Source organism: Typha latifolia, chromosome 14 (genome assembly GCF_019914945.1).
Source record: "Typha latifolia isolate L0001 chromosome 14, TyphaL0001v2, whole genome shotgun sequence".
NCBI classification, from domain to species: Eukaryota; Viridiplantae; Streptophyta; class Magnoliopsida; order Poales; family Typhaceae; genus Typha; species Typha latifolia.
The window spans coordinates 2,720,926-2,746,628 of NC_133099.1; the positions used below are offsets into that span (position 1 = coordinate 2,720,926).

At 37.2% G+C, this 25,703-nt stretch overlaps 3 protein-coding genes across 4 annotated transcripts; 1 reads left to right on the top strand and 2 right to left on the bottom strand.

The window, feature by feature from the left end:
• Positions 1 to 932: 932 nt before the first annotated feature.
• Positions 933 to 7,498, bottom strand: LOC140800936 (E3 ubiquitin ligase BIG BROTHER-related-like). Of its 2 annotated transcripts, XR_012111328.1 has the most exons (8): positions 7,059 to 7,366; positions 6,633 to 6,942; positions 6,502 to 6,557; positions 5,128 to 5,169; positions 4,921 to 5,042; positions 4,722 to 4,830; positions 1,499 to 1,850; positions 933 to 1,331 (listed from the first exon to the last, which is right to left on the bottom strand). XR_012111328.1 is itself a non-coding variant. In XM_073155871.1 (7 exons), exons 1-7 carry the CDS (start codon positions 7,260 to 7,262, stop codon positions 1,278 to 1,280), a joined length of 897 nt encoding a protein of 298 aa, XP_073011972.1. In that variant the 5' UTR covers positions 7,263 to 7,498; the 3' UTR covers positions 933 to 1,277. The 2 variants fall into 2 exon arrangements, 1 of the variants encoding a protein (XP_073011972.1); XM_073155871.1 differs by lacking the exon at positions 1,499 to 1,850 and having other exon boundaries at positions 7,059 to 7,498.
• A 354-nt stretch (positions 7,499 to 7,852) lies between these two features.
• On the bottom strand, positions 7,853 to 11,803 carry LOC140801355 (uncharacterized). Its single transcript, XM_073156431.1, has 6 exons — positions 11,458 to 11,803; positions 10,273 to 10,472; positions 8,788 to 8,928; positions 8,630 to 8,710; positions 8,133 to 8,257; positions 7,853 to 8,046 (listed from the first exon to the last, which is right to left on the bottom strand). The coding sequence occupies exons 1-6, from the start codon at positions 11,678 to 11,680 to the stop codon at positions 7,998 to 8,000; spliced, it is 819 nt and encodes a 272-aa protein (XP_073012532.1). The 5' UTR covers positions 11,681 to 11,803; the 3' UTR covers positions 7,853 to 7,997.
• Positions 11,804 to 19,351: 7,548 nt separating this feature from the next.
• On the top strand, positions 19,352 to 22,877 carry LOC140801449 (seipin-2-like). Its single transcript, XM_073156572.1, has 2 exons — positions 19,352 to 20,532; positions 21,965 to 22,877. Exons 1-2 carry the CDS (start codon positions 19,519 to 19,521, stop codon positions 22,412 to 22,414), a joined length of 1,464 nt encoding a protein of 487 aa, XP_073012673.1. The 5' UTR covers positions 19,352 to 19,518; the 3' UTR covers positions 22,415 to 22,877.
• The last annotated feature ends 2,826 nt before the right edge of the window (positions 22,878 to 25,703 follow it).

Below are 25,703 nucleotides of genomic sequence, written 5' to 3' on the forward strand. Positions count from 1 at the left end.
CCGATATCTTATCTCCTCTGTTTTATTTCAGCATGAGTACTTGTATATTACGTATGAATACTCTGGATTAATTATTGGTCAATCTGTATTTCAACCAAGAGCGAGACTTATTTCAAAATGTTATCTTATCTCTCTTTTTTATATTTTGTATAATGTTATAATCACTTTCTGAAACCTAATGAATTATTTGTCTATGTGCATTTCTAAAAAAACATAGTCACAAAGTACAAACTTTCACTGTGTTTAAGAACAATTTCTGCTCACAATTGAAGGTACATATAACTTTGTCCCTAACTTCATTCTTCACTTCATATATTATGCAAATCCTAGTATTACATTCTTTTATGAGTACTTGTACTAATAGAAAATTACATTCCATGGAAAAGGATAGAATATATTTTGCTAGAGAATATATAACAGATCAGTACATGTGTTACTCCACAAAATTGGCAATTTGCTAATTCTCATGAGAGAATTGGGGGGGGCGCCCAAGGCCATATTTGAGAAGAAAGTCAAATTGTAGGTAAGATTATCCTTGCACATGAAGCCTATTTGAGGTATAGTTTCATAGTTTGAGTGCTCGTTGTCCGCTATATTATAGTGAGGCAACTCATTTTTAAACAATAACATACACATTTTGCTTCTTTACTTTTAGGAAAAATTTACATCTCCATTTTAACTCAGAAAGATAAAAAGGACACAACATAATATACCTCCCAGTTCACAATTTAGGCTCATGAAACCCCAAAAGAGACCAACCTTTTGATAACTCTTCCAGACATGCCAGTAACTTAAACAAAGAAGATGACAACCATAAATCTAGGAACTAGTCCTCAATTTAGAACATCAAATTTGTCTGCATAAAGCACTATTTTAGGCAGAGAGTTTATTTTTCAATTAAGTTAAATTAATTTAAAACATTGGACTAAACAGGAAGGCAAAAATTATCTCAGAGAAGCATTAATAAAACTTATGTGTACAGTTAAGCCATTATAATCTGAGGCTAGGCACCACGGTTACAAATATGAAGGCATCTGCATGAATAAAGAGCAGCATGCTTTAACATTGACAAGATCCTTCTTAAAGTAAAGAAAGTTGGATAGTCCAAAGAGTTACAAGAAAGCAATTATAGCATTATTTCCCAGTTTCTGCACAAATGTAACAGCATCAATTGCGTTCACTGCACCATGATTGGCGATTGATATAGCATTTTGGAAAGTCGCACATGACATATCCCTCCTCAAAGTTCAGAGATGGTTGTGCTAGCTTTTCAGTCATCACTCCTGTTTATTCTCTGAGGTAGAAACCTCAGTACTGCACATAGGGCACGCCTGCATCGAACAAAGAAAATTTCATTCATCAGTCTCACTAGCCACTGAATAAAATCTCCATGAACACAAGATTAATGTGGAGCAGCCATAAACACCAGCAGATCTATTCTCTTGCACGAAAAATGTCAGCTATAGGATTTTTATTTACACAAATAGAACTTTCTCACCTTCAAGACATCCTGATGACTCTCCCTAACTATCCATCAAAAGATATTCGCATTGTTAGATGATCTCTCTCCCAATATATCTGAAAAGAAGGATAAATAGGGGGAAAAAATTTGTCCTCATACACGTGTATCTTTCCTCCTGCTCTCTCAAACAACTCTTTCCTCTTCATCTTAAAAGAAGGGAAAACTTTTCCATCCTTATGACTCCCACCCTATCATTCTCCCTGGCAGCTTTCTTTCATTCTCTTGACCAAGAAAAAGGAAAACAGAAAATAAGTCCAGTTGCTGCAAAGTCCCTGATATGCTGTTATGTATTGACTCCTTGGTAACTATCTGCCAAATACCTGACAAGCTGCTATATATCGATAGAGAAAGTGATGCTATAGTCCCAAAAATGTCATCCTTTTTGTACTCCCGAAAATAGAAGTGCAGTGAAATTAAATCTTAACGCATATTCAGACTTCAAATTGAACTCCAATTCTACACCAGATGCTGGTGAACTAAAAAGTAGCCTCACCAGATTGTTGATAAATTGAAAGAATGTAATTCATAGAGCTAGCAGCAATAAAAGGTAGAAATTTCTCGGCAAAACAAAGGGGAATCATGAAAAATTGTGTCGAATCAGATAGACGACATTGCCAATCATAATGAGGAAGAGCATCTAATATCTAGCGTAAATTAACACAAATTAGTCCTTAAAGAGTATAAAGGGAACCTAAAAACATTAGTCCTTCAAGAGAACATGGATACTGGTTAAATAGCAAAAAGATGATGGTTGAAAACCAACTTAATATTGAGCTCAAGGATCTGATTCAGAAGATCTTGTAATTTGTTGCAATTAATTATTTAATCAATGGTTATTATGAAACCACAAAATTAGTGACCAACGAGAACAATCTTGGAATGGCTCTTCCTATGAAAATTAAAATTAAAAATAAAATAAAAAAGACATCAGTCATGCTTTTGTACAACCAAAAGATACCAAGAAAGTTTGCAACTCTTTATTACAAGAGTGCTGACATCTTTAAGATGATGTTATTATGCTTAAAGCATTTTTTAACTTACACTTCTGTCTAAAGTGGAACCTACAAATTTTGAAATGCCAAGAAATGTGGTGTGATATCCAATATAAGAGCATAAGCAACCCATTGTTTTTTAAAAGTAAAATGTGTTCATAACAACAAGAACATAAGAAATGTTGTGTTCATAGAAACAAGCAGCAAATGAGGACAACCGTAATAACAATTAGAAAATGCATACTCATTAGTAAAAAAGGCAAAAATGACTGGTGAAATATTACCATCCAGTTGAATAAGAGATAGAGAATCGTCAAGCAAAACAGTGTGGCAGATAAGAGGACATATAATAGGCTCCTTTTCCTCAGGCCTATATTTGTTTTTTAGCAACATGAAACAGAAAAAGGATTTCACAGAATGATCCTTCAAGATTTTGAATTTGCAAAAGAATATCACTTCCACTTTTCATGCAGGGATGGTCTTTTAATATCATCAGATTGAGATACACGTAGGTACTAGGAAAACGTGGGTAGAGTAGCAAGTACTTAGTCTACATTCACTGACATGTGCCTACTAACATGTGACATTAGCACGTATTAGGAAAACTCAGGTGTATTAGCAAGTAATTAGCCTACATTCAATGAGATGCACACGTGTACATTTGCAGGTATTAGGAAACTCAGGTGCATTAGCAAGTAAATTAGTAAAAATGGCTGAAACTATAGAAAGGCGAGTTGACCCCTTTAGCACATTCAAAATTGTTGAGGGGCCAATTTCGATTATCTCAGTGAAAATGTACTTGCATGTCTGGTAAGCTCAAACTTGAAAGGCCTTCAAAAGTTCTTGAATAGTATGTTTTGAAAATGGAAAAACAAGCACATTCTCTGCCTTGGTGTCCAAGATTGCAAGACAAATATAATAATAGTGATGTAGAGACTACAGTAAAGAAAAAAAAATCAGCCATGCTTTAATAAAAGGGGAAAATGTATAAAATCATGAATTCAGAAAAATCTCACTTATACTTATAATACTTATATATAATAAAAAATAGTTAAATATGTTTTACCATTTTGTACTTAGGCTCAAATTATTTTACCTTCATATACTTTAAAAATCAGTCACTATACTTATGACTAAAATTAGCCCATTAATTTTTTATAATACTTATATATAATAAAAAATAGTTAAATATGTTTTACCATTTTGTACTTAGGCCCAAATTAATTATATGCACCTAAATAACGTCCAAAATAAATTGGCACTCTCTCTCTCTCTCTCTCTCTCATATAAATAATTTTCTCTTTAAAAAAATAATCATTCTCTTATTTTCTTCTAGATAGCTCTTACTTTTGCATTCCCATTGCCTCTTCCCAACTATTTTTTTCAATGCTATGGATAGTCCTTCAAGGCCATGCTATTGTGAACAAAGAGCTCATTAAAGATAGCTTAGACATACAGTAACATAAGGGAAAGGTTTCTAGATTGTACTAACTATATAGTAAGTATGAATAAATTCAAATTTTTATAAAGTTGAGTAAATTACATCCAATGGTGCAATTTATAAGACAACAATATAAATTATGACTATTTTGGTCATTTGGAGGCATGATCTTAAAAACCCGTATATTATGCCTAACAAACACGATAAGATATTTTGGTCATTTGGCGACGGTCAGTTAAGTTTAAAAAAAAACTAATAGTTCTACTTTAGTCATAAGTACATAACTGCTTTAAGACATTTTGAAGTATATACTTGTAAAATAATTTTGGATATAAGTACATAGTGTCAAAATATATTTAATCATAAAATAAACATTTAAATGTTGACCACCACTACAAATTGGTTTATCTTTTATAAGGTCGAGTGACCTACATGAGTAAGCAACAAAATTTCACAAGTAGAGTAAACTAGTGATCTAGAAGCGCATATAAAGATTGGATCTATAGATTATTAGCAGTTTATAACATGCATCAGACTGAATTTCAACTAAAAAACTAGAAACAAGAAAATATTTTATATCACAAAATCACATACATTGTAAGCCAAAAAAATAAAAATAAATAAACATTGAGAAGAATATTCTGGTAAACAAAAGAATAATGATAGAACAAAATTATTGATCCCGTGGACATATGATATAATGATACATACATAAATCATGGAATAATGGAAGCAGAAAATAAGCTCTGTTATTACAAGAACAAACCTTGTTTATTTTAAGCCACTTGTTTATGCATTCAGGGTGGTACGTGTGTTTGCAAGAAAGCACAACTAAAGAGTCGCCCTCCTCATATTCCATCCGGCAAATAACACATCTGCAACATAAATTAAATGGAAGCAGGATTCACTATTTCATCATACATAGACAATCGATAAAATATAATGTGAACAAAGTGAGTACATACTGATCAGTGTTGCCATCTTGCACCTCTGGTGTTTTGTAAGTGATTGAAGGCAAAGATGCAATTGTATCAGCAGAGAGGCCTCTATTCTCAATCCCAACTACTTCACCCAATGCAACCAACTCCTAGAATGGTAGAGATGTCTACTCTCAAAATAAGGACTCCAAAAAAATTTATGCAAAACATACTTAAAAAGAAATCTCCTTTTACCTCATACGAATATTCATCAGGATCAACTTCTTGCCATCCATCCTGCCATCACCAGAACATCAAAGATCTCATATCTTAATTACCCACAATAGGTAAATTAAACAAATGCAGCTTAGTATCTCTAATTAGTTATCATTATGAAGTTCCAGAAATACTAGCTACCAGATGGCACACAGATCAAAGAATCAGAAGTAACTACAGAAATCACGTAATTGATCCTATTGTTCATAAAGATGACACATAGCAAGTAAAAAGAGCATGTCTGGTGGGGTGAGGGAATGATTCAAGGGAACTTGATGAGTTGATGCCCAAAACATAAAAAATATGAAACAACACTATCCCTATCTCAAACAACATGAAAAGAAATCGTGTATCTTTATCCGAGACAGCTCTCCTAAAAAACATATTCATGTTGCAAAAGAATTCAGGACATATAAAAGACATTACTGAATAAATACAAGATATTATACTTCCTTTCCAATCTTTTAGAGGACAAGATGTTATTTAAAAACTGACCATCCCCCATAATTCTTATGTTTTTTGGGCTTTTAAGCCATAAGAGAAGAAGTTTCCCTGATTTCTGAAATGTAAACTGAACGCTACACTAGCATGAATTCAGCAGATGTCATGCAGAAATTTGAGAAAGAACTTCAACAGTGTAGTTATTCATGAAAAGGTGCAGTACGTATATGTCTTACCAATTCAAGAGAAGCAACAATATAAGAGGTAACAAGAACAATAATGAATGATACTAACAGAACTAAGAGATCCTATTAGGTGTCAATCAAGTAGGACCAGCCGGATTCCTTTTACTCCATTAAGCTTCAAAAAAGCTGTAAAAAAGCTAGGTCCCTATGAATGTTTTATGAAGATTACACTGAAATAGGTGTTCTGTTATATCAGGGACCCTTGTTAGTTTGTTTTGTATAAAAAATAACTAGATTGTCAGATGTAATAAAAGTCTATTATTGCAACCTTTCGTTGTATAAAACAAACTACATTGTTTGACAGAACCAACCTTAAAATAAGTTCATACATAAGATCAACACCAAGCAGAGTATCTCAGAATATTCTACACCATGAAGGAAAAGATCACCTCAGAACAAAGTTTTATAACTTATGAGGACTCTGTAAATGACATGGCAAATAATAGAAAGATACACAAGATTTGATGAACAAGCAATTAAAAATTTCTGTTCGTGGATGTGTATAGGGCAATAGGTAATTGATGCAAGAATTTTAAAAAGAAATCACGGTTCTTACAAACATATACAACTTAATTTCATTCGAGTAATTCAAAGTAATTCCGTTAATTGCAAAATAACACCTCGCAGCTATTCATTGATCAGTACAATAACAAAAATATAGATTTACCTGCTCATTAACCTGAGAATTATCGCCATAGTCCTCATCGTCCACCTCAGCCCGCCCTAAAAGATCACAAACTCAAAACCTATCCAAGAAGTAGCATCAAAGCAACAAATTTTTTAACAAGATTCACTCACAATCGTTCAGTCCGGCAAGTGCCATCAAGCGGACAGCCACCTCCCGCTCCTCGACATCCTGCAGCGCCCTCGCAAACGCCTCATCATCGTCGAATTCCCCAAGATCGACGTCCGGATCGTTGGCATCAAACGCATCTTCGCCATAATCGCTTCCCTCGATGCTCCCCCCGTCCCCGATAGGGTGATCGTGATCGTGATCGTGATCATGATCGAGATCGTCTCCCTCCTCGTACTCGTAGCTCCCGACCTCGGAGCTCCCGTAGTCGCTTCCTTCCCCGTTGTTTAACCTTAACATCATGTAAGCCCTCTCCTGAACCAATTCAAAGCACTTCAACAAACTTGGAGAACCCTAACTCTATCCCCAAGATGGATCCAAGAAAGGATAGGATAGGAGAGGTGAGGAGGAAGGAGATAAAGATTTCTTGCCTGTTCTTGGAGGGCCCTGGCGAGGGCGAGGTCGGCGTCGACCTGGCTCAGGCTGGTGAACGGCGTGCGAGGCGGAGGAGGAGGCGCCGCCGCGGCCGAATCAGCCGCGGGGACGGCGGCATCTCCGGTGGGGGAGGTTGAATTAGGGTTGGGGTTCACATCGGTGGGCTTATCGCCATCGCCGCCTTCCTTCGCGTTCTCCATTTTGGGAGAAGAGAGAGGAGTACCAAAAAGGAGGTGGAGAAAAGGACAGGTTTTAAACCCCGGTTTGGTTTCAACAAGGAATTATCTCGGAAGGGGGATTGGAATCTAAGAGGAGGTCGCCGATCTTAAGTTATATTCTCCGTGCGGAATTGTTGAAAGGGAAATTTACATGTTTCACCCTTAATTGCTAACTTATCACCAAGAACAACCGCATGAATTGGGACCTAAACTGCGTCAATGTTCGAACTTCAAAGTAAATTTTATATATATCACTCCCAGGGTAAAGAGAGATAAATAGCTTCAACGTTTTCCCTCCTATATATATATATATATATATATTTGATAGATCATATAAATCGATATGCTAAGTCTTTCAAGAGACGTGACATAACTTACAAATATTGTAATCAATGCAACAAGACGATGCCACACCATCAATTCTTATAGAATGGTTTTATTTTTCGTAGGAAAAAAAAAGTATTTCGTGGCCAAACAAGTCTTAGACTAGCAATCTACTGGAAGATTGGCAAATTGCCGTTACAGACTTCATGCAAGTCCAGATCAAATACCTCAATTCCAACTCCAATCTCTAAACACAAGTCTTTTATGTTAAACTTGGTGCAAATTGTTACAATCAGTTCATAACTCAGAAATGCCATAAAAAAAGATCCTGGAAAAGAAGAAAAAGTTTCAAGGTTATTTCAGGGTACATTAACCGCATCTTGAGCTTCAATCTCACACCACTCCTGAAGGAAGACGTAGCACCAGTTGCCCACCAACCAAACTGTAACAAACAGCGCAAATTAGGACAAGATTCGAAACTAATTCTCTACAGGTAGGTGCACAATGGTGTAAAAATAGCATTGTTACCTCATCACATAGTAATAGCAGAAGTCCGCGAGGATGAAAGTTTGAACAATTTCGGAGAGTAGAACCATAGGAGGCCACAATCCATATCCCAGAGCCGTCAACAACTGTCCGCGAGTATCCAAAACCTAATAACATAGGAAGTTCCTCTGGGTAAACTGTATCTACTCTTTCATTACATATAGATCCATATTTATGAATTTTTATTTTTATTTTAATCTATTATGAAACTAGCTGTCAGACAAACTAATACCTCGCTGGTGAAATATGACGGGAAGTTTTGTTTGTCAAATGTGCTTATTTCATAACCATATACTAGGCAAAGTATAGCAAGTATCTCTTTGGTTACATAATAAATTTAAATAATAATAATAACAGCTTATATGTTGTCTGACGTTCCTATATCACAAATAATACAGGAACTACCAACTTCAATCAGCATAATAGGTTAACAAATAAAAATCTAAGGTTGTCTTTAAGAAATTATGTATAAAGCCAACCTGAAGAATCCAGTGAGCACAGCTCAAAAACCTAGCTACTCCCAAAGCAAATACATAATGAGCTGTGAATGGTTCAACAATCTGCCAAACAAAGACAAGGTGAGAACAGTTGACTCCTAAAAATACAAGGGATTGTATAGTTATATTTTCAAATTTACCTTTGTGTTTTGCATCAGACGTAATTGAGGCAACACTGAAACAGCTTCCAGATAAACGCAGAAGGCCCAAAATATCCGGTTCAGAATATTATGTGTCGTCGAAGGATGAATAATTAGGGCTAGTATGGCACAAGGCAAGACCTGCAAACGATATCAATTCTTTTATATTTGTAACCAGCACAATAAAAGGAATATGTATGAGAATTTGACTGAGAAAATACTTCATATTTCTGCTCACTAAGTTTGAACTTACAGCTCTTTCAAAATTATATATTCCAATAATTTCTCTGCACATGAGATGTGTAACAAATTGCACGATTTACTCCCATTACAGAAAACAAAGAAATTAAGCAATGACCTCTCCAAACCTCGCCTTTCAAGTAGGAAACTCTAGGTCACGTGATTAAGTCATTCAGATGATCATATATAAGATTATAAGACCAACAATATTGTATACCATGACTTCCCTGAATCTAAATATATTGCAGTGAATCCCCACAGATGTAAAAAAGAAAACAAAAGGAACATAGAATAATGTAAAGCTCATGTAGTACTCCCTAGTGGAGGATTAGTAATAGTGTTTTTCCTTTTCTTTTCCTCCTTCACTGAGAAATATTTGACTGCATAATAACACAAAATTTTCCAATCAAATTTTCACGAAATGATCATCAAAACACTAAATGCTTTCACTTTCCAATCCATCAAAGAAAATCGCCATAAGCAACGCATGCTCCAGACCTCATGATTGTTTTATCCCAATCATGAATTGTTAGGAACCATGCAAAAGTTAATTAAGATGATATTTCATATGACTTTTGAAAAGCAGTTACATACAACAAAGATGTATAGATTTCCTGAGCCTAATTTAACTAAAGCATTCTCCAGATACTAAATGCAGAAATGCAAACATGGAAAGACCAAATGGGATGAAGTAGAAAGATAAAAACACTGGCATGAGTTTTATATGCTTCTCATTATTACCTCAAATCAAATTAAGGATTGTTATCGCAGATACCAAAAGAATACCACAAGTATTTTAGGAAATGATGCTTTCAGGAAATGTACTACAATTACACTTGCCAGATAATTCTACATAGGAATTTCTCTGAGCATATGGGGTAGCAATATTCAAGGCACCCAAGCATGTAATTATTTAACCACCTCAAGATGAAAGATGCATGACAGATGCATGATCACCCTCAATTAATGAAACAGTTCATGCAACAAAATCTAAATATAACAAATGAAGGAACATAAAATTTTTCCATCCCTGAAAAAACTAACAGTATTAAAAATGCTTTGGTACTAATTTTTAGTGCCAACCTAAATAAGAAAGAAGTGGAAATAAAAGATATTCTAAAACTCAACTGTCTTTATGACTAACACAAGTTTCCATAAGATCAATAATATTAAAGATATGCTCCAAGTTCTAGCAGTTTTAAATGCCTAATATAGCAAGGTTCAAGAAACTAAGAGATGTCTTACCACAAAATATATTGCAAAGTTGTCCTTATCCTCCATGTAACTTGATTTTAGTTTAAATTGTATCATATATATGACCCAGAGAGTAGTCACAAGTGTAGCAGTGTCCAGCAGCGTGTGGATGTCATACTCCATAACGAAACTACAGTAAAGTCTAACAGCTAGAAATAAAGCTGTTAAATACTGAGACTTTAGAGATAGTCCTGCAATATTTGAAATTTAAAATAAATCAGATTATTAAGTAAATCAGAGCAGTTGCTACAAGTCAATTACTGAGAAGCCTAGAATAAGAAAAGCCATATTCACTCGAGTAGACAAAATATGAAAAATCAGTGACTCCTCACCATCCCACAATGCAACATTTTGCTCGTCATTTGAATATTGAAAACATGATGTGAATAAGTATAAGCATCATGTGGCAAGCTATCTGAACATGCAAACAACTCAAAGTATAGATAGCATCCTTGCAGAAGAAGCATGTATATTGCTCTTACATTCCTCAGTCACCTACTATATTCATTCGCTGCTCTAGTATTTCCCTCTCGACGAACACTTTTGGAAATGACAACTCACATATTGGCTTGAAAGCTCAAAGTCAAAATATAAATGTCTATATTGCTTCCAAGCCTAGACTATAACTATTCAACTCTTTCCAAATTTCATGCTCCAGCATGTGGAATATAGTAATGTATCAGTTTCTGGAGATGCAATTCCCCTGATCTACAAATCATGAATTGTTCATGCCGCCATTTCCTGCAACCAACAGATAGGTCTGCTAAATGATCATTTTGGCTTGAGATTTTTTTTTTTTTTTTCATTTTTCTGGGAGAAGAAAAGCATTAAGATTGTTTGCAGCCCATATCACAATCCCTTGAAAAACTAGAAAGAAGAAAGAAAGAAAGAAAGAAAGAAAGAAAGAACCTGAATTTTGATTCCGAAGGAAGGAGAAAAAACAGCCTTTGGGCCTACGAAATATCAACCTACTTCGTAAAAGTACATAAATATTTCATGCTGAACTCGCTAATCTTCAATTCCTCCTAGGAACAACGAATCAAACAGGAAAACAACACTAGTCTTACGATTCAGACAAATCCACGTAGACATGTACCAATTCACGATCAAATCAATCAAATTTTAACAACCAAGATAGAAAGGGAGGATTTTTAGAGGGAGAGGGGGGTCTCAAACCAGCGCAAGTCTTCTCCTTTGTGAGCTTATAGATGAGGACGGAGATGCCAATTGCGTGCGCCGCCTCCGCGGCGACGAATAGGTTGTCGTGGTCGTGGACGACGAACCGGATGAACACGAGCGCCGCCATCCCGGTCACCACGGCGAGGAACGCCTTCACCTTGGGCGGCTGCCGCTTCACCCATCCCACCACCGCGTTGATCGGCCCCCTCGATCCCCGCATCGGCTCCTTGGATCAATCCAATCGATCGCGATCGCGTCCGAGACTAAGCGGAAGAGAGTTTTCGATGCTTCGTGATGGTATTCGAATACCTTATAGTGTTCGGAAGGGTATATTTAGATTTTTGAGACGATTTTATTGGGAATTAAAATGGTAAGTCTAATATTACATTCCAAAAAATAAAACCCCCTTAAGATCTGGAAAAAAAAAAATCTGAATAAATAAGCTTAATGTTTAATCTCTGGGAATTTCCTTCAAAAAAACATTGTTCTATTTCGAACACAAGATAATAACAAGGAAATTCAATTTATATCTGTACTAGGTATAGCTTGCCTAAATATTGGATCACATAGGATTGGAATACTTTTCTAAGATTAAACTTAACAAACTTTTAAGGAGATTATAGGAATAGACTCCGCTTGGGTTAAAAAAAGTTAATGAAATAGGCTACTTGGTTGTATACTCATTACTCTCTCAGAAGATTTACATGAAAAAGGTAACAATATGTAGTGAAGTCTTAGTAAGACCATAGGGTTAGAAAAAATTAGGGAAAAGAGGAAGTATTAAGATTTTTTTTTAAAGAAAGAAGGATTTTATAGACTAACTTCCACGGTTACCAAAAGCTCTGTTCGAATCGGAGGCCAATAACTGTAGAAGATCAAAAGGAAAACCCTCATCCCAGGTACAACCATAGTCATTGGTTCTATCAAAATTAGCAAGCCAATCAGCAAGATGATTAGCCTCTCTAAAAATGTGATTAACTTTACAATTTTGGTAATTGCAAGTTAGGAATTTGATGTCAAACACTATATCCTCTATTGATCATGTAGGTTTAGTTTTATCATTCAAAATGTTGACCAGGAGGAGAGAATCTGATTTGATGATGATTCTTTGACAGTCTTTGTCTCTTAGGAATAGAAGCATCTCTCTAATTGCTACTGCCTCTGCTATCAGGACTGATGAGTAAAATTCACAGCGAGCTCCTACAAAGAGAGGGGCACAGTTAGAGTGTCGAATCACGAAGCCTGCCCCTCCAATTTCCCCCATTACTCTCAAAAGAGCTATTAGTGTTTATTTTCCACCAGCTCAGAGGTGGTGGTTCCCACTGAATGAAGATTTCAGAGACAACAGGTTTCGTGTGTTCAACATATCTACTACTCATATATTCATTAGCTAATGGGATGAGACGTAAGTAAACCTTATCAAGGTCTTCTCTCTCCTTGTTGAAGACTACTCGATTACGATATTTCCATATTGTCCAAAAGGATACTGCGATGAGCGCCCTTGAGACAGCTCTATCTCTTGCCGAGAGCCCTTCGCCCTCATTGAGCCAAGTGCTATCAGCCCAACTATCCCAAAGTCTAATTTTCTGCGCCATATGCCTCCTTAACATAATCCCAAATTATAGTGGCAACCTTTAGTAGTTTCATTATGCAAAGAGCACACTCGACAGCATTGGTCCACACCAAGACCAAGGCTACCCAAGTTACAATTTGTAGGAAGTCTGCCTTAACATAATTTTCAGAGGAAGATTTTAATTTTGGATGGGATTGCCATATCCCAAAAGTTCTTCCAACCTGGCCAGCAAGCCCTTCTGCCCAACTGATTTTTGATATGGCAATAGGCAGTTTTAGAAGAAGCATACCCGGACGAGTGAAAACGCCAAATCCATTTATCAGATCCCATAGTTAGGGGGATATGGATTCTAAGGATGGACTAACTTAGTTCATGACCAAAGATAGAGTGAATGAGATCCTCATTCCAACAGTTATTATAGACGAGGTTAGAGACTTTGGAGATTGAGGTTACCCTATTGATATTAAAGAAGGTAGGCCAGCGGTTTAAAGGCATGGAAGAGATCCACGGATCATTCCAAACACTAGTACCCTTGCCATCATGAATAATTTTGACAAAGTCATCCTTGATCTCATTGACAGCATTAAGAATTAGCCTCCATGTCCAAGAACAGTTTTTTGGCTTGTGTAGGGACCAAGGGTGCGGAGTTCCATATCTGGCCCTCATCACCTTGGCCCAAAACTCACCATCACCATTAAGCAATTTGTTAATATTCTTAGCCATGAGGGAAATTCTCATAGTATGTAGATCTCTAATGCCAAGCCCACTAGCACACTTGGGCTTAGTGACTGTGTCCCACCCAATAAGGTGCAGCCCCTTATTGTAGCTGTTCTTATCCTAGAGGAACTTCCTAGAGAGTTTGGCAATCCGATCGGCAATAGCCATAGGGGTCTAGGTGGATGACATAAGATGTACTGGTATGGAGTTTATGATAGAGTTGATTAGGACAACTCTCTCTGCCTGTGTTAGACAGGATCTTTTCCAACCAGCTAGCCTATTATTAATCTTAGAGAGAAGTTCCTCGTGATTTTTGATGAGTAGTCTTTTGGGAGAGATTTTGGATCCCAAATATTTAAAAGGAAAATCCCCACAAGATATTCGCAGGCTGCTAAGTACAGTAGCCCGCTTATGTAGGGGCACTCTATTCGAAAAATAAACCTCCGATTTCTCTCTGTTCATCCTCAAGTTAGAAATCCGCTCATACTTCTTGAACATATTAACGATAGCACTACACGCCCTAGAGCAGGCTTCACAAACTAGAAGAAGGTCATCCGCATACATCAGATGACTAATATTGATATTGTTCTCAAAAGAGATTAGGTTAATGTTACCCAAATTAACCCCACAATTCATAAGACCGGTAAAAATTTCAGAAATAATGATGAAAAGGTAAGGGGAAAGAGGATCACCTTGACGGATTCCTCTTCCACCTTTAACCCAAGCAGATGAGGATCCATTTATCAGAGCAACAAATATAGAAGATTTAACACATGCATCTATCCAATTAACAAATTTAGCAGGAAAATTCATAGCATGCATCGTACCAATAATAGCTGACTAGTTTAAGCGATCATAGGCTTTTTCTAAGTCAACCTTGATCATAATATAATCTTTCCTACACTTATACGAGTTTAAAAAATTTGCAATTTCATGCGCAGTTGCAATGCTATCATGGATATGCCGACCAGCCATAAAGGATGTTTGCTCGAGCTAATTCAGGTTCGAGAGGAGGGGTTTGATTCTATCAGCTAACAGTTTAGCTAAGATACGATAATTCACATTACACAAGCAGATAGGTCAATAGTCCACCACCTTGACTGGATTGAGCTTTTTTTGGAATGAAAGATAAATACGTTGGCCCCCATTGGGCAGGGAGAAAACCAAAATATTGAAAATGCCAAAGTGAGTTAACTAAATCAGGGCCTATAATGTCCTAGTAATTACGGTAAAACTTAACCTGAAAACCATCGGGGCTAGGGGCCTTTCCAGTCGGCATGGACCACACAACCTTTCTCATCTCCTTGATCGAGAACTGCCTGATGAGTTCATCATTGCAGGGGGGGTCAATGACAGGTAGGGGTGGCCAGTGATCCGAGGCCATGGAGGCCCCGACATCCTCGCATCACAGGTTCTTATAGAAGGCGACAAATGCATGACTGATCAAGAAGAGCGAGACACATTCAGAGTTATCCATAAGTTGGATTTTATCAATAAAATTCCTTTGCCTCCTAATTTTAGTAGTTAAATGAAAAAAATTTATATTCTCATCACCATCTACTAGCCAATTGTTACGAGATTTGCTATGCCATTTCATACATATTTGTTTAAGAAGAGCCGAACACCGACGATTAAGAATACTGAGATTAGTACTGTCGGTAACCGATAGAAGGGCAAGGATTTCTTTCCTCTCCAAAATCCCTATTTCTTTCTTAACCTTGTCCAGATTATCCTCTAGTCGGTCCAAGCTGGTACGATTCCAGTGGGAGACAGAGGATTGGACATTTTTAAGCTTAGATAGGAAACTTTGAGTAGGGGAAATATCCTGCTGAGTTTGTCTACCCCAGACATTAGCATTTATTTCTCGAACTTGCGGGTATTTAAACCAGAACCATTCAGAGCGGAAAGACAATTTTTTTCTAAGTTTAAAATCACTGAGAGTTAGCAAGATTGGGGCATGATTAGAAGTGCAGAGGAAACAAAAACCCTATCCAATCGAACTAAAATCCTAGCTAAACCATGTCTATTATTGCACCATGTATAAGGAAGTCCACTAAAGCCCATATCAAGCAAATCGATTTTGCTAATTAAAGATCGAAAAGCCGAAACTGAATAAGATAAAGAGAAAGGTCTACCTCCAATTTTGTCCTCTGGGTTAAGAATGCAATTAAAATCTCCCATAAGGATCCAAGGCAACTTAATTGAAAGAAAACTCAGTTCAAACCATAACCAGTTATGGATCTGGGTATCCGTACTAGCATAAATTACTGAGATTAAGCAAGGATTATTACCTTGTTTAGAGGCGATAACATGTAAGGCTTGTGTAGAGGAGTGTACCACCGTAACTTTGTAGAGGGAAGTGCGCCAGCATAGAAGAATTCCTCTTGTGCACCCGTCCCCGGAACATAGGTACCCTCCCAGTCAAGAGCAAGCCTGCGTAAAAAGAGTCGTTGCACGATCATCCGTGTGTGTTTCCACAAGTGAACAAATTTCAGGAGAATAAGCTACCATAAGTTTGAAAAAATGCATTTGGCCTTCCCTTTTCATGAGACCACGGATGTTCCATGAGAGTACACGCATTAGGAAACCATATGGGTGGCCCGGTCCTGCTCAGGATGTTCCGGAATTTGACTTGGGTTGATATGCTCTTAGCCAGCATCTGTGGCTAGCCTCTTTGCATTTTTTTCCTTCGAGGTTTAAGCAGGGAAGTTGATTTAATCATAGAAAAGGGGTTCATCAACTTTCTCTAATATAAGGACTTTGGAGCAGGGAAGGCACGGAGATCAGGGTCGGGTAGCTCCTCAGGAATGATAGTAGCCTCGGTAGTAGCCCTTTCTCTAGCATGGGTGAGGGCATTGCATGCGAGCGCTACCATTTCTTCATGACTTGGTCCCCCTTCGGGGTCATGAGGAGGAGGGAGGATAGATAGGTTAGGGGGAAATTGAAACCCTTCAGCAGGCAAAGCTTCAGGCAAGGTAGAATAGGGGAGAACAATGGTGAAATCAGGATGCAGAAGAGGGAAATGACCGGGAGGAGGGTGGAGGGTGGGACTCGGTTCCAAGGTCGTTAACTCTATTTGCATTGGAGTGAACCGGGACCAACAGAGGACTAGCGAAGGAGGTTTCTTGGGGAGAAAGATAAGTCATATCTGAGGTAAAGGCATTTAAGGGGATATCAACAGCTATCAAATCAGAGACAGGAGCATGTGATGTAAGGGGGGCTGATTGATGGGATGGCATGCACACTACAGGCATTTGATTCGAGAAAGTTTGGATCGGTGGAATGGCATGGTTATTCAAGGAGCCGTTGGGAGAATAGGGGAGTTGTGTGTAGGGGACAACAACATTAATGAGATTAGACATAGGACGGGGAGGGTCACCAAAAGGGGCAGGGTGAGCTGCCCACGATGGGCCACCTCGAGCCCTTCTTCTCTAATTACGTGCCCTCAGAGTGTTAGGGCAAGAAGCCCTAGGAGGTTGGGTGGGAGTACCGCTGGCAGGGTTATCCTTCCAACTACTCGACAATGTGGGGACGGTAAGCTTACCGCCCGTGGAGCTATCTGGCCCAGGGGCCACCGGATTCCCTACCTCCGTCACCTTTTCCGCCAAGTCGGAGGCATTTCCAAGCACTAAATTGACCTCTTTTCCCCGGCGGCCCTTCCATTGGACACAGATCCAAGGGCCATATGGCTCCGATTCTATGTCATTAGGGTTGGCCGCCTGGGAGGTCTGGAGCTTTGCATCCGACATAACATGATCGCCCTCCACTGGGACTTTAGAGGATTTCTCATTAACCACAGGCCCACTAGGACAAGCAATAATCCTGTGGCCGATACAATCACATCTAAAACAAACAACCAGAAGATTCTCATAGGCCACCGCTTGAATAACTTGTTCCCCAGGCGGGCCAACGAGAGTGGACTGCTTAAGTGGCTTAGTAAGATCAAGCTCAACATAAACTCTGGCAAAACGCCCACGAGAATGGGCAAGGGTATACCCATCAATCTTCAAAGGTTTGACGATATCTACAGCAATGTCCATAAGCATATCTTGGGGCTAGTATTCCTCCGGCAACCCGACCAATTGCACCCAAACGGGAGAAGATAAGATTTCCTCTGATAGTGGTTGGAAATTCTGCCTCCAAGGGATAAGATTGAGGACCATGCCTCTAAAGGTCCATTGCCCTCTCGTAAGAACTTTTAACATATCCTCCTTATAGGAAAATTTGAAAATGAAAAAGCCACCAGCCATATCAATAACTTGGAAATTTCTAGCAGGTTTCCACCTCCTCTCCGTCTCCTTACCAAGATAGGATAGAGGAGGTGGTCTCCCGAGAAACTTACCTATAAGGCTAAACTTCCATTCAGCCCTGCTCTCTTACACTCCGGCAGGATCAGTTGCAGCTTTGGTCGTGGCGGCTTGTGCGATTCTCTGAAGTATAGATGAGTATTCACCAGCAGGTCCTTTTGGATCAACTCGTGTGTGGGTGGCCTTGAACAGTTCCGCCCACGACTTGGGGCACGACGAGTAGGGAGCCTTAGCCTTGGCATTTGAAACGACACCCTTGCCAGCTTTTGGTATCTCTTCATTGGGCCCAGCAATATTTACTATTGTTGGAGCAACATCTTGAGCATCTTTTACTATCTCATTAACTCGGCCAACAACCAGAGGCGGGTCGGGAGGTGGATATGGTGGAATAGAAGGAGGTGGAGGCAAGGAAGCAGAACCAATCGCCTCAGGGGAGTTCATTTTTTGACTATAAGGTCAAGGAATTCACTGAAGTATTAAGATTGAATACTTACTTTATGTACTCTTTCTAAGATAGACATGAAGAAGATATATAATATACAGTGAAGTCTTAGCAAGACTGTAAATATCACAATTCATAATTTTTTTATTTAAATACAAATATCTTGGGTGTTCAAAAAGTTAAATTTGGAGGAGCTATTAAAGAAATTTGGCAAAAGAATGCACAAGGTGACAATAAAATTAGCTAAACTTGGTCACAGAGCAGAAGACTTAACCTATCCAAAGTGATCATCACTCCTTCATTATAATTGTTATTTTTTTATCGTATTTTATCACATATTGAATTTGAAGATCGTCTTTATAGCCTTATGCATAAAATTTTAGATATTAGATAAAAATTTTAAAGCACCTAAAATAATATTTATATGATTTAAAAAGGCATATCTATGATAAAAACAACACACATATTCATTATATTTAATATATTTTTTATTATTTAAAATCTGATGATTATTATTTTAGATAAGTTGAAAAACTTTTTTAGTTTACCAAATATGATAAAAAAATTAAATGTATACCTTAGGTCAACACAAGTAATTAAGTAAAAAATATATGATAATTTTTGTAAAATTAAGTTAAACTACATTCTTAATTTGTAAGTACAATTTTTGCTTAAAAAATATGAATTTATAAGTCATATCGTACATTTTATTTATTTTATAAAATATTTTTAATGTATTATTATAAAATATTTTTTTTAATACTATTCACTTTAATCCTGGGCGTTAAATAAAAATTGTAGAAAAAATAATGGATCTGATTATAAAATTCCCAACAAAAAATTTGTAACCTCCTCGCTAACTCGATCTCGTTCATCCAGAGTACTCGGTCAAACCCCTTCCCCATCCCCTTCCCCGGCCCACGACCTTCTCCAAATCCCATGAACTGCCTCAATCTCACAGATCTTTTCCCCCCTCCTCTTCCTCCCTCCCTCCCTCTCCCTCCAACCGCTCTCCTCCCATGGATTCCTCCAAGACCAACTTCAACCCCATCTCCGACTGCGACGCCTTCTTCGATGCCCTTGATGCCTTTCCTCCTCCCGATCCCCAAGAAAACCTCGATCCTTCTCCGCCACCTCCACCTCCACCTCCACCGCCTTCGCCGATCTCCTCCTCCTCCTCCATCGCCGTTGAACATGACCTCCCTCAGAAATCTCCGTCCTCCCTCCGCCGCCGGAGGTCTCGGATCGCCGCTGGTATCGATACGCCCGGAGAGAAGCAGAGCAAGAACCTAAGCGGCCTTAAAGAGGAGGTTGTCGCCGATAAACCCGCTGATTCGAGATCGACACTTACTTCTGATCGAATCAGTATTGGTAGAGACCAGGAGACAGAGATTATAGGTTCGTCGGCTACGAGCGCTCCTCGTGATGTGGAATCGAGTCTACTGGAATCGATCGCTGGTTTTGTGATCAAAGCTGTCATCTTTCAGCTAGGTTTGCTGATCGGTATCGTAAAGTTTCCATTTTGGTTGCTGTATTTTTCGTTCTTGCTTGTTATTGATCCTCTTGGCTCTTTAAGACGAGCAAGAGATGGTATAATGGCGAGGAGTTTATCCGTATGGAAGATTTTATTAGAGAAGGCTGGGTCTTTGGTGCACGAGAGGCTTGGGAGCCAGCATGGAGTGGGAAGATTGGCAATGAGGTTGATTTGGGGGAGTTTTTGGGCTATTTATGTTAGCATTGTGCTGTCTGGGCTCCTGGCAGCTGCCTTCTTGGGTGGCAGTGTGTTAATGGGGAGGATCGTGGAGGAGCCGGTCCAGATGAAGGAGGATTTGAATTTTGATTACACGAAAGCTAGCCCGGTCGCTCTTGTGCCGATCTCATCATGTTTTGGTGATTGGGGTTCTCCTGAGGGAAAGGGTGGATCGAGTGGTCACACGGATAGGCGGCTGGTGCCGCTGAATCATAACTTGCAGTTGATTATCACGTTAACATTGCCAGAATCTGACTATAACAGGAAACTTGGGGTTTTCCAGGTATCTTCATTTGTGTGAACTCATATGATAGCTCTTGCATATTCAACGAATCAAAGTATACGAAAAGAGAATACAGAGGTAATTTGTTACTAAGTAATATTGTAAGAATGAAAAAGACGAAATACAGAAGAAAATAATTCGTTGTAGAATGTAGGCTAGATAAGTAAAAAAAATCATTTACAAGACAAGGAATATGAAGAAGAGCAGATGATCAGAGCAATTAGGAGAACAAAACAATCAAATCCTTGGAGAATTTGTATTCAGAATAAATGCACTCTACATGATGCTTGTATTCTGTGCTTGACTGATAAATACAAGCTGTGATTTTTTACTTGATCCTCACTGTAATTTCAAATTTTAAATGGACAACCATTCTTAGAAACTCAAATTCAAGAACTTCGGGGACTTCATTGGGTTTATTCAGTCTTAGGAAATGCTAACTGATTCTGTATCTCTTAGATCCACCTAGTTAACTTTTTATATTGGGTAAGATGATGCTTGCTCCATATGGTACTTATAAATTTTCTTTTCCTTTATCCTTAGCCCAAGCTTGTCTAGCATGGTTGGTTTTCCCAACAGAGTCCTTTTTGTGGTCTAATCCCATAATAAGAATATTGGATGGTTTGCTAACTGATGTTTTCATGACAGCCTCAAATCTCAAATTTTTGTTGTCAGATGAGATGTAGGTTATAACTTATAACCTGGTTAGATTATGGATTTTGATCCACTTGTCTTTGGTTTATTTCCAATTAGTCCCCATTTAATATTTCTTGAATAGGCTAGCTTCTTTCCTGATAATTCTTCACTTAAATCCAGTCTCTACTTTGTAATACTCTGAGTGAGAGAGATAACTTAAAAGTCACGCATGAGATGCTCTTTCTTAGTATGAAATTGTTCTTTAATTCTCTTGTACATGCATTTCCACTGCATGCTGCATCATAATGCATCTATTTGGAACTCTCCATGTAACCACTCTCTCCTGCCTACAACCATACTATAGGATTGACATCCAGGTTGTATTAAAACTATTCAGTATTTTTGGGTGGAATTATATATAGCAAGACTCAAGATAGTAGGACCACAAATTAATTAGGTTTTAATATGCTTCCTTGCATGAGATATTCTATAGAATTATCGTGTGATTGCTCATTAACTAAAGCATAATTGTTGTTCTCGTAAGTTGCATTCAATTATTAGATCTCATGTAGTTTCCTCCTGTTTTATAAGTCTCAGATTTCCTTTTATATTTGATGCACTTTTTACCTTTCTTTCATGTCTCTTTGATCTTCGCAGATATGCTAGCTAACAACACATCTGCACAGATGATGATTTGTTATTTTTAACCTTCTTTCATCCTCTTAGATAGATGTCATGTTGGCTGTACTGGCTTTTGGCTCAGCGTTCCCTTTTTCTTTTCTTTTCCTGACTTCAGGTCAGAGTAGAGTTTCTATCTGCAGAAGGCAAAGTGAAGTCTACTACAACCCAACCATCCATGCTACGGTTTAAGAGTTCTTACATGCACTTCCTGGAGACCTTCCTAAAAAGTGTTCCTCTACTGGCTGGCTATTCCTCGGAGGAGCAGGTCCTCAAAATACGAATGAGGGGCTTTACTGAAGGACTTGAGCCGACGACTTGCATAAGGATCATCCTCGAACAAAGGGCAGAATTCAGGGCTGGTGCTGGTATACCTGAGATATATGCCGCGTCTTTAAAGCTCGAGTCCGAGCTTCCTCTGTTCAAGAGGATTACATGGAGCTGGAGGAGGACAGTATTTATCTGGATCAGTATGGGGCTCTTCATCTTCGAGTTGCTCATTGTTCTGGTTTGCTGTAACCCTGTTTTACTCCCACGGACTCAGCTTAGAGGGTCTCATAATAGATAAAAGTGTTAGGAGAACAGAAATGTATAGTGCTAGATAAACTGATGGAGAACTAGCAGTCTAACACTAATGCAAAGGCGCGGTTGGTAGGAAGGGACAATAGACCAGGCTAGCTCATCTGCGGCACATGAAACCTCGTCCGAGATGGCCGGGCTCGAGCTCGGGACCAAAATTTCTGCAGTCAAGTCTTGATCTAGCCTGATGAATGGAACCTAAAATGCTTTTTGTACTGAGAGTCTGACTGAGTTGGGTATATTGATTAGTGGCCAAAGTGAAAATATGACAGTGTCCACTTATGATACATGCACAGGTTTGGTTTGATAGGGCAAGATTTCAGGTCAGGCCAGGAACCTGAGGTTTTGAACCTTTCTGTAGAAACTAGTTAGTGTATTCTTGATGTATTCTTGTGAGACAGTCAATTGACATTGCAATAAGGCAAAATAAATTTACTGTTTTTGTAAAGCAATTTTGAAAAGCTCATAGGGGATAGCAGAATAAGATGTCAAACTAGCCCACAGACATGTTCATATTTTGTTGATTGTTGTGTTCCATCTATGAATATTAACAGGGGTTAGAGGCATCTTAAAGGTTGAAAGGTACTAACTAATGCGACATTAGTATTTGGTTGGAAAGCTGATAAGTTGTAACGTCTCTAAAAAAAGTTGGAAGGCATTGAGTGTTAGTTCAATTCATGTGTACAACTTTAATTATAACAAATAGAGATCTTAGTCATGGGTTCCACCAGTCTGCCTGACCAGTGGAATGGAAAGCATCCCCTCAGCCACTGTAATTAAAGAATTGCTTAAGAGTTAGGATGAAGACATAAAAGAAGACTTTTGGTGAGGATTTCATTCAACCAGAGATTACAGCAATAATAACTTCATGTTCTATTTTGAATCAACCTCACTCACATCTAGATTTTGAGGAACTACATGGGAAGAGTTATTCTAAAAAATACTTCATTTTAATAAAATTTGTAATACAACTGGTCCTTTTGCCTATGATTTTCATATAACGTCTGACCGTTTTTCTTTATTTTTTTGCTTTTACTCATAGATTATTGTTAATTTAACTCTAAGGATGAAGTTAACTCTCCTTGAAACACTTCATACTAATCAAATTTAGTACAATACTCTTGATAAAAATGTTCTTGAAAAAGTTTAGCTTCTGCAATCGCATCGTAAGGATATTTTAAAAGTTAAATCTTAGTATATTCCTAAATACTTCTAAATACTATTTTGTTAGATGTTGATTGATTTAAGTTGATCCAAGTTGTCGTTTATAATTATACACAGAATGGAAGAGGCAAGTTTAAAGAAACATTCACAAAAACGAGGCGTTAATCATAAAATTATAAAAGCATAGCGGGTATATCGTTTTCCATACACTCTAAATTAGAAAGACTTTTAACTTAGAGGTCTATATAATTATTTTTGTTCTTAATTTAAAAAGATATATGTGAACTTTTTTTAAAAAAAAAGAGTTTAAAAGGATATAAGTGAATAACTGGATAATAAAATATTTCATTAGAGTACGTGTGAAAAAAAAAAGACAACAAAATGTAACTCGATAGTGAAGAAGTAGGCAAGTAGCTAATGCTTAGTGGTTAGTTTGGTCGTTAGGCTCACACTATCAACTATTCTATAATATTATATATTATAGAGAGAGAGAGAGAGAGAGGTTGGTGACCTAGTTGGCGTACGGTATCTATCAAGATGATAATTATATTATTATCTTAGGAATTTTTAACATAACACCCTATATTTCTATTGTTTTTTTTTATTAATTAAGGAAATTTGTAATTCCATATATTTTTTCTATAATTTTAATATGGCACTAAACCCCATCAATTCTAAAATAGAAGAGTATCAAATTATCAACCAAGGAATATTTTGTTAGAATGTTAAAGATATTTTTAAATACCTAAATTACCTTTGGGTTTGATAGAGTAGAGTGATTAAATATAGAAAAAAAGTATTAAATTTGATAGAATGAGCTAGGGTGAGATATGGCTTAAGAAGGGTGACTCAAGATTACATATTTTGTAAGAATATTTTAATAATTTAATCGGTCATAGACTAGAGTTAATGCTAGTTAGTCAAATAACAACGCGGTGTTATATAAAAATTATAGAATAAAGGGGGCTCCTGTTACGAACTTTTTAAATATAGAGTGTTAATTAAAAATTAATAAAAAGATAGGGTGTTATTTATAAATTTTGCTAATTTAAAGAGTATATTACAAATTACCCATGTAGTTATGCCTGAAATTAACTACTAGTGATCTTATATTTGTATCAGTTTGCCTCTAATAGTTTACATTAATACTAAACTATTAACTTTTTAATCCATCTAAAAATATTTAATTACTATAATTACCCCTGTGGTATTAATAATTCTATTGTCTAAGTAAATATGAATCTTCTACCTATATTTTTAAGACGATTGAAAATTTTCTTCCATGATCATATATTATGATAATTATATATTAACTAAGATTTAAGACTTGTAATCATATATTGAAAAAGATAGAGGATGATAAAAGTCGATATTATTTTAAAATTGAAGAACATGACAAGGTGAGTAAATTTAATAGAAAAAAAAACTGACATTTTAATATTTAGTATTGCGAGAAAATTCTCTCTAATAAATTTTTATTTCCTATAATTTCTCTATTATTTTGGATAAAAAAACTTTATATTAGTCTAAACTTCAGAGGAGGTAAAAATGATATAAATAAAAGTTCAAAAGATAATTTAATTTTTAGTCATAAATAAGGGGAAATTTGTAAGTTAATTAAGATTACAATTATTGGTTAGTTGGTGTGGTCTCACCATCCAGCAGACTCCAGTACTTAGCCCAACCGTTGATGCAGGACGGAAGGCTCTCGGCATCCAAATTCCATCAAAATAATATAAAGATATAAATAGCGAAAAAATTGCCAACAGGAAAAGTTCCTACAGTGACCTAGCAACGATCTCTTTGTATATTATACTATATTATATTTATATATATATCTTAAACTAGAAGTGTTTAATTAATCCATTAAATTAATGATGGATACTGTCCGAGGTGGAAAACGTAATTAGCTTAAATATAAAATCTCACACCTTCCAGAGAGGTATTTCTAAGGTCCGAGTTCATGTTGTTCATGTCGGTGGGCCCCGTCGATACACTTCCACGTACACATTTTTTTTTATCCTGAGAAAAATTTCTCCAGATTGTATAAAAAAAGAATTCTAAATTTTTTTTTAAAAAAAAAGACGGTTTGTAGTTTATATGTATATATATAT

Bases quoted from the DNA above. Each gene is read 5' to 3' on its own strand.
- LOC140800936 (XM_073155871.1), bottom strand. From the start codon at position 7,262: ATGGAGAACGCGAAGGAAGGCGGCGATGGCGATAAGCCCACCGATGTG. The intron at 6,558-6,632 runs GTGAGTGAATCT...GTGATCTTTTAG, and splicing joins ACTTGCCGGACTGAACGATT to GGCGGGCTGAGGTGGACGAT. The intron at 5,170-6,501 runs GTAAATCTATAT...TGGTGATGGCAG, and splicing joins ATTCTCAGGTTAATGAGCAG to GATGGATGGCAAGAAGTTGA.
- LOC140801355 (XM_073156431.1), bottom strand. From the start codon at position 11,680: ATGCGGGGATCGAGGGGGCCGATCAACGCGGTGGTGGGATGGGTGAAG. The intron at 8,929-10,272 runs GTAAGACATCTC...TATCGTTTGCAG, and splicing joins ACTTTGCAATATATTTTGTG to GTCTTGCCTTGTGCCATACT. The intron at 8,047-8,132 runs GTAACAATGCTA...TGTTTGTTACAG, and splicing joins TGCTATTACTATGTGATGAG to TTTGGTTGGTGGGCAACTGG.
- LOC140801449 (XM_073156572.1), top strand. From the start codon at position 19,519: ATGGATTCCTCCAAGACCAACTTCAACCCCATCTCCGACTGCGACGCC. The intron at 20,533-21,964 runs GTATCTTCATTT...TCCTGACTTCAG, and splicing joins GGAAACTTGGGGTTTTCCAG to GTCAGAGTAGAGTTTCTATC.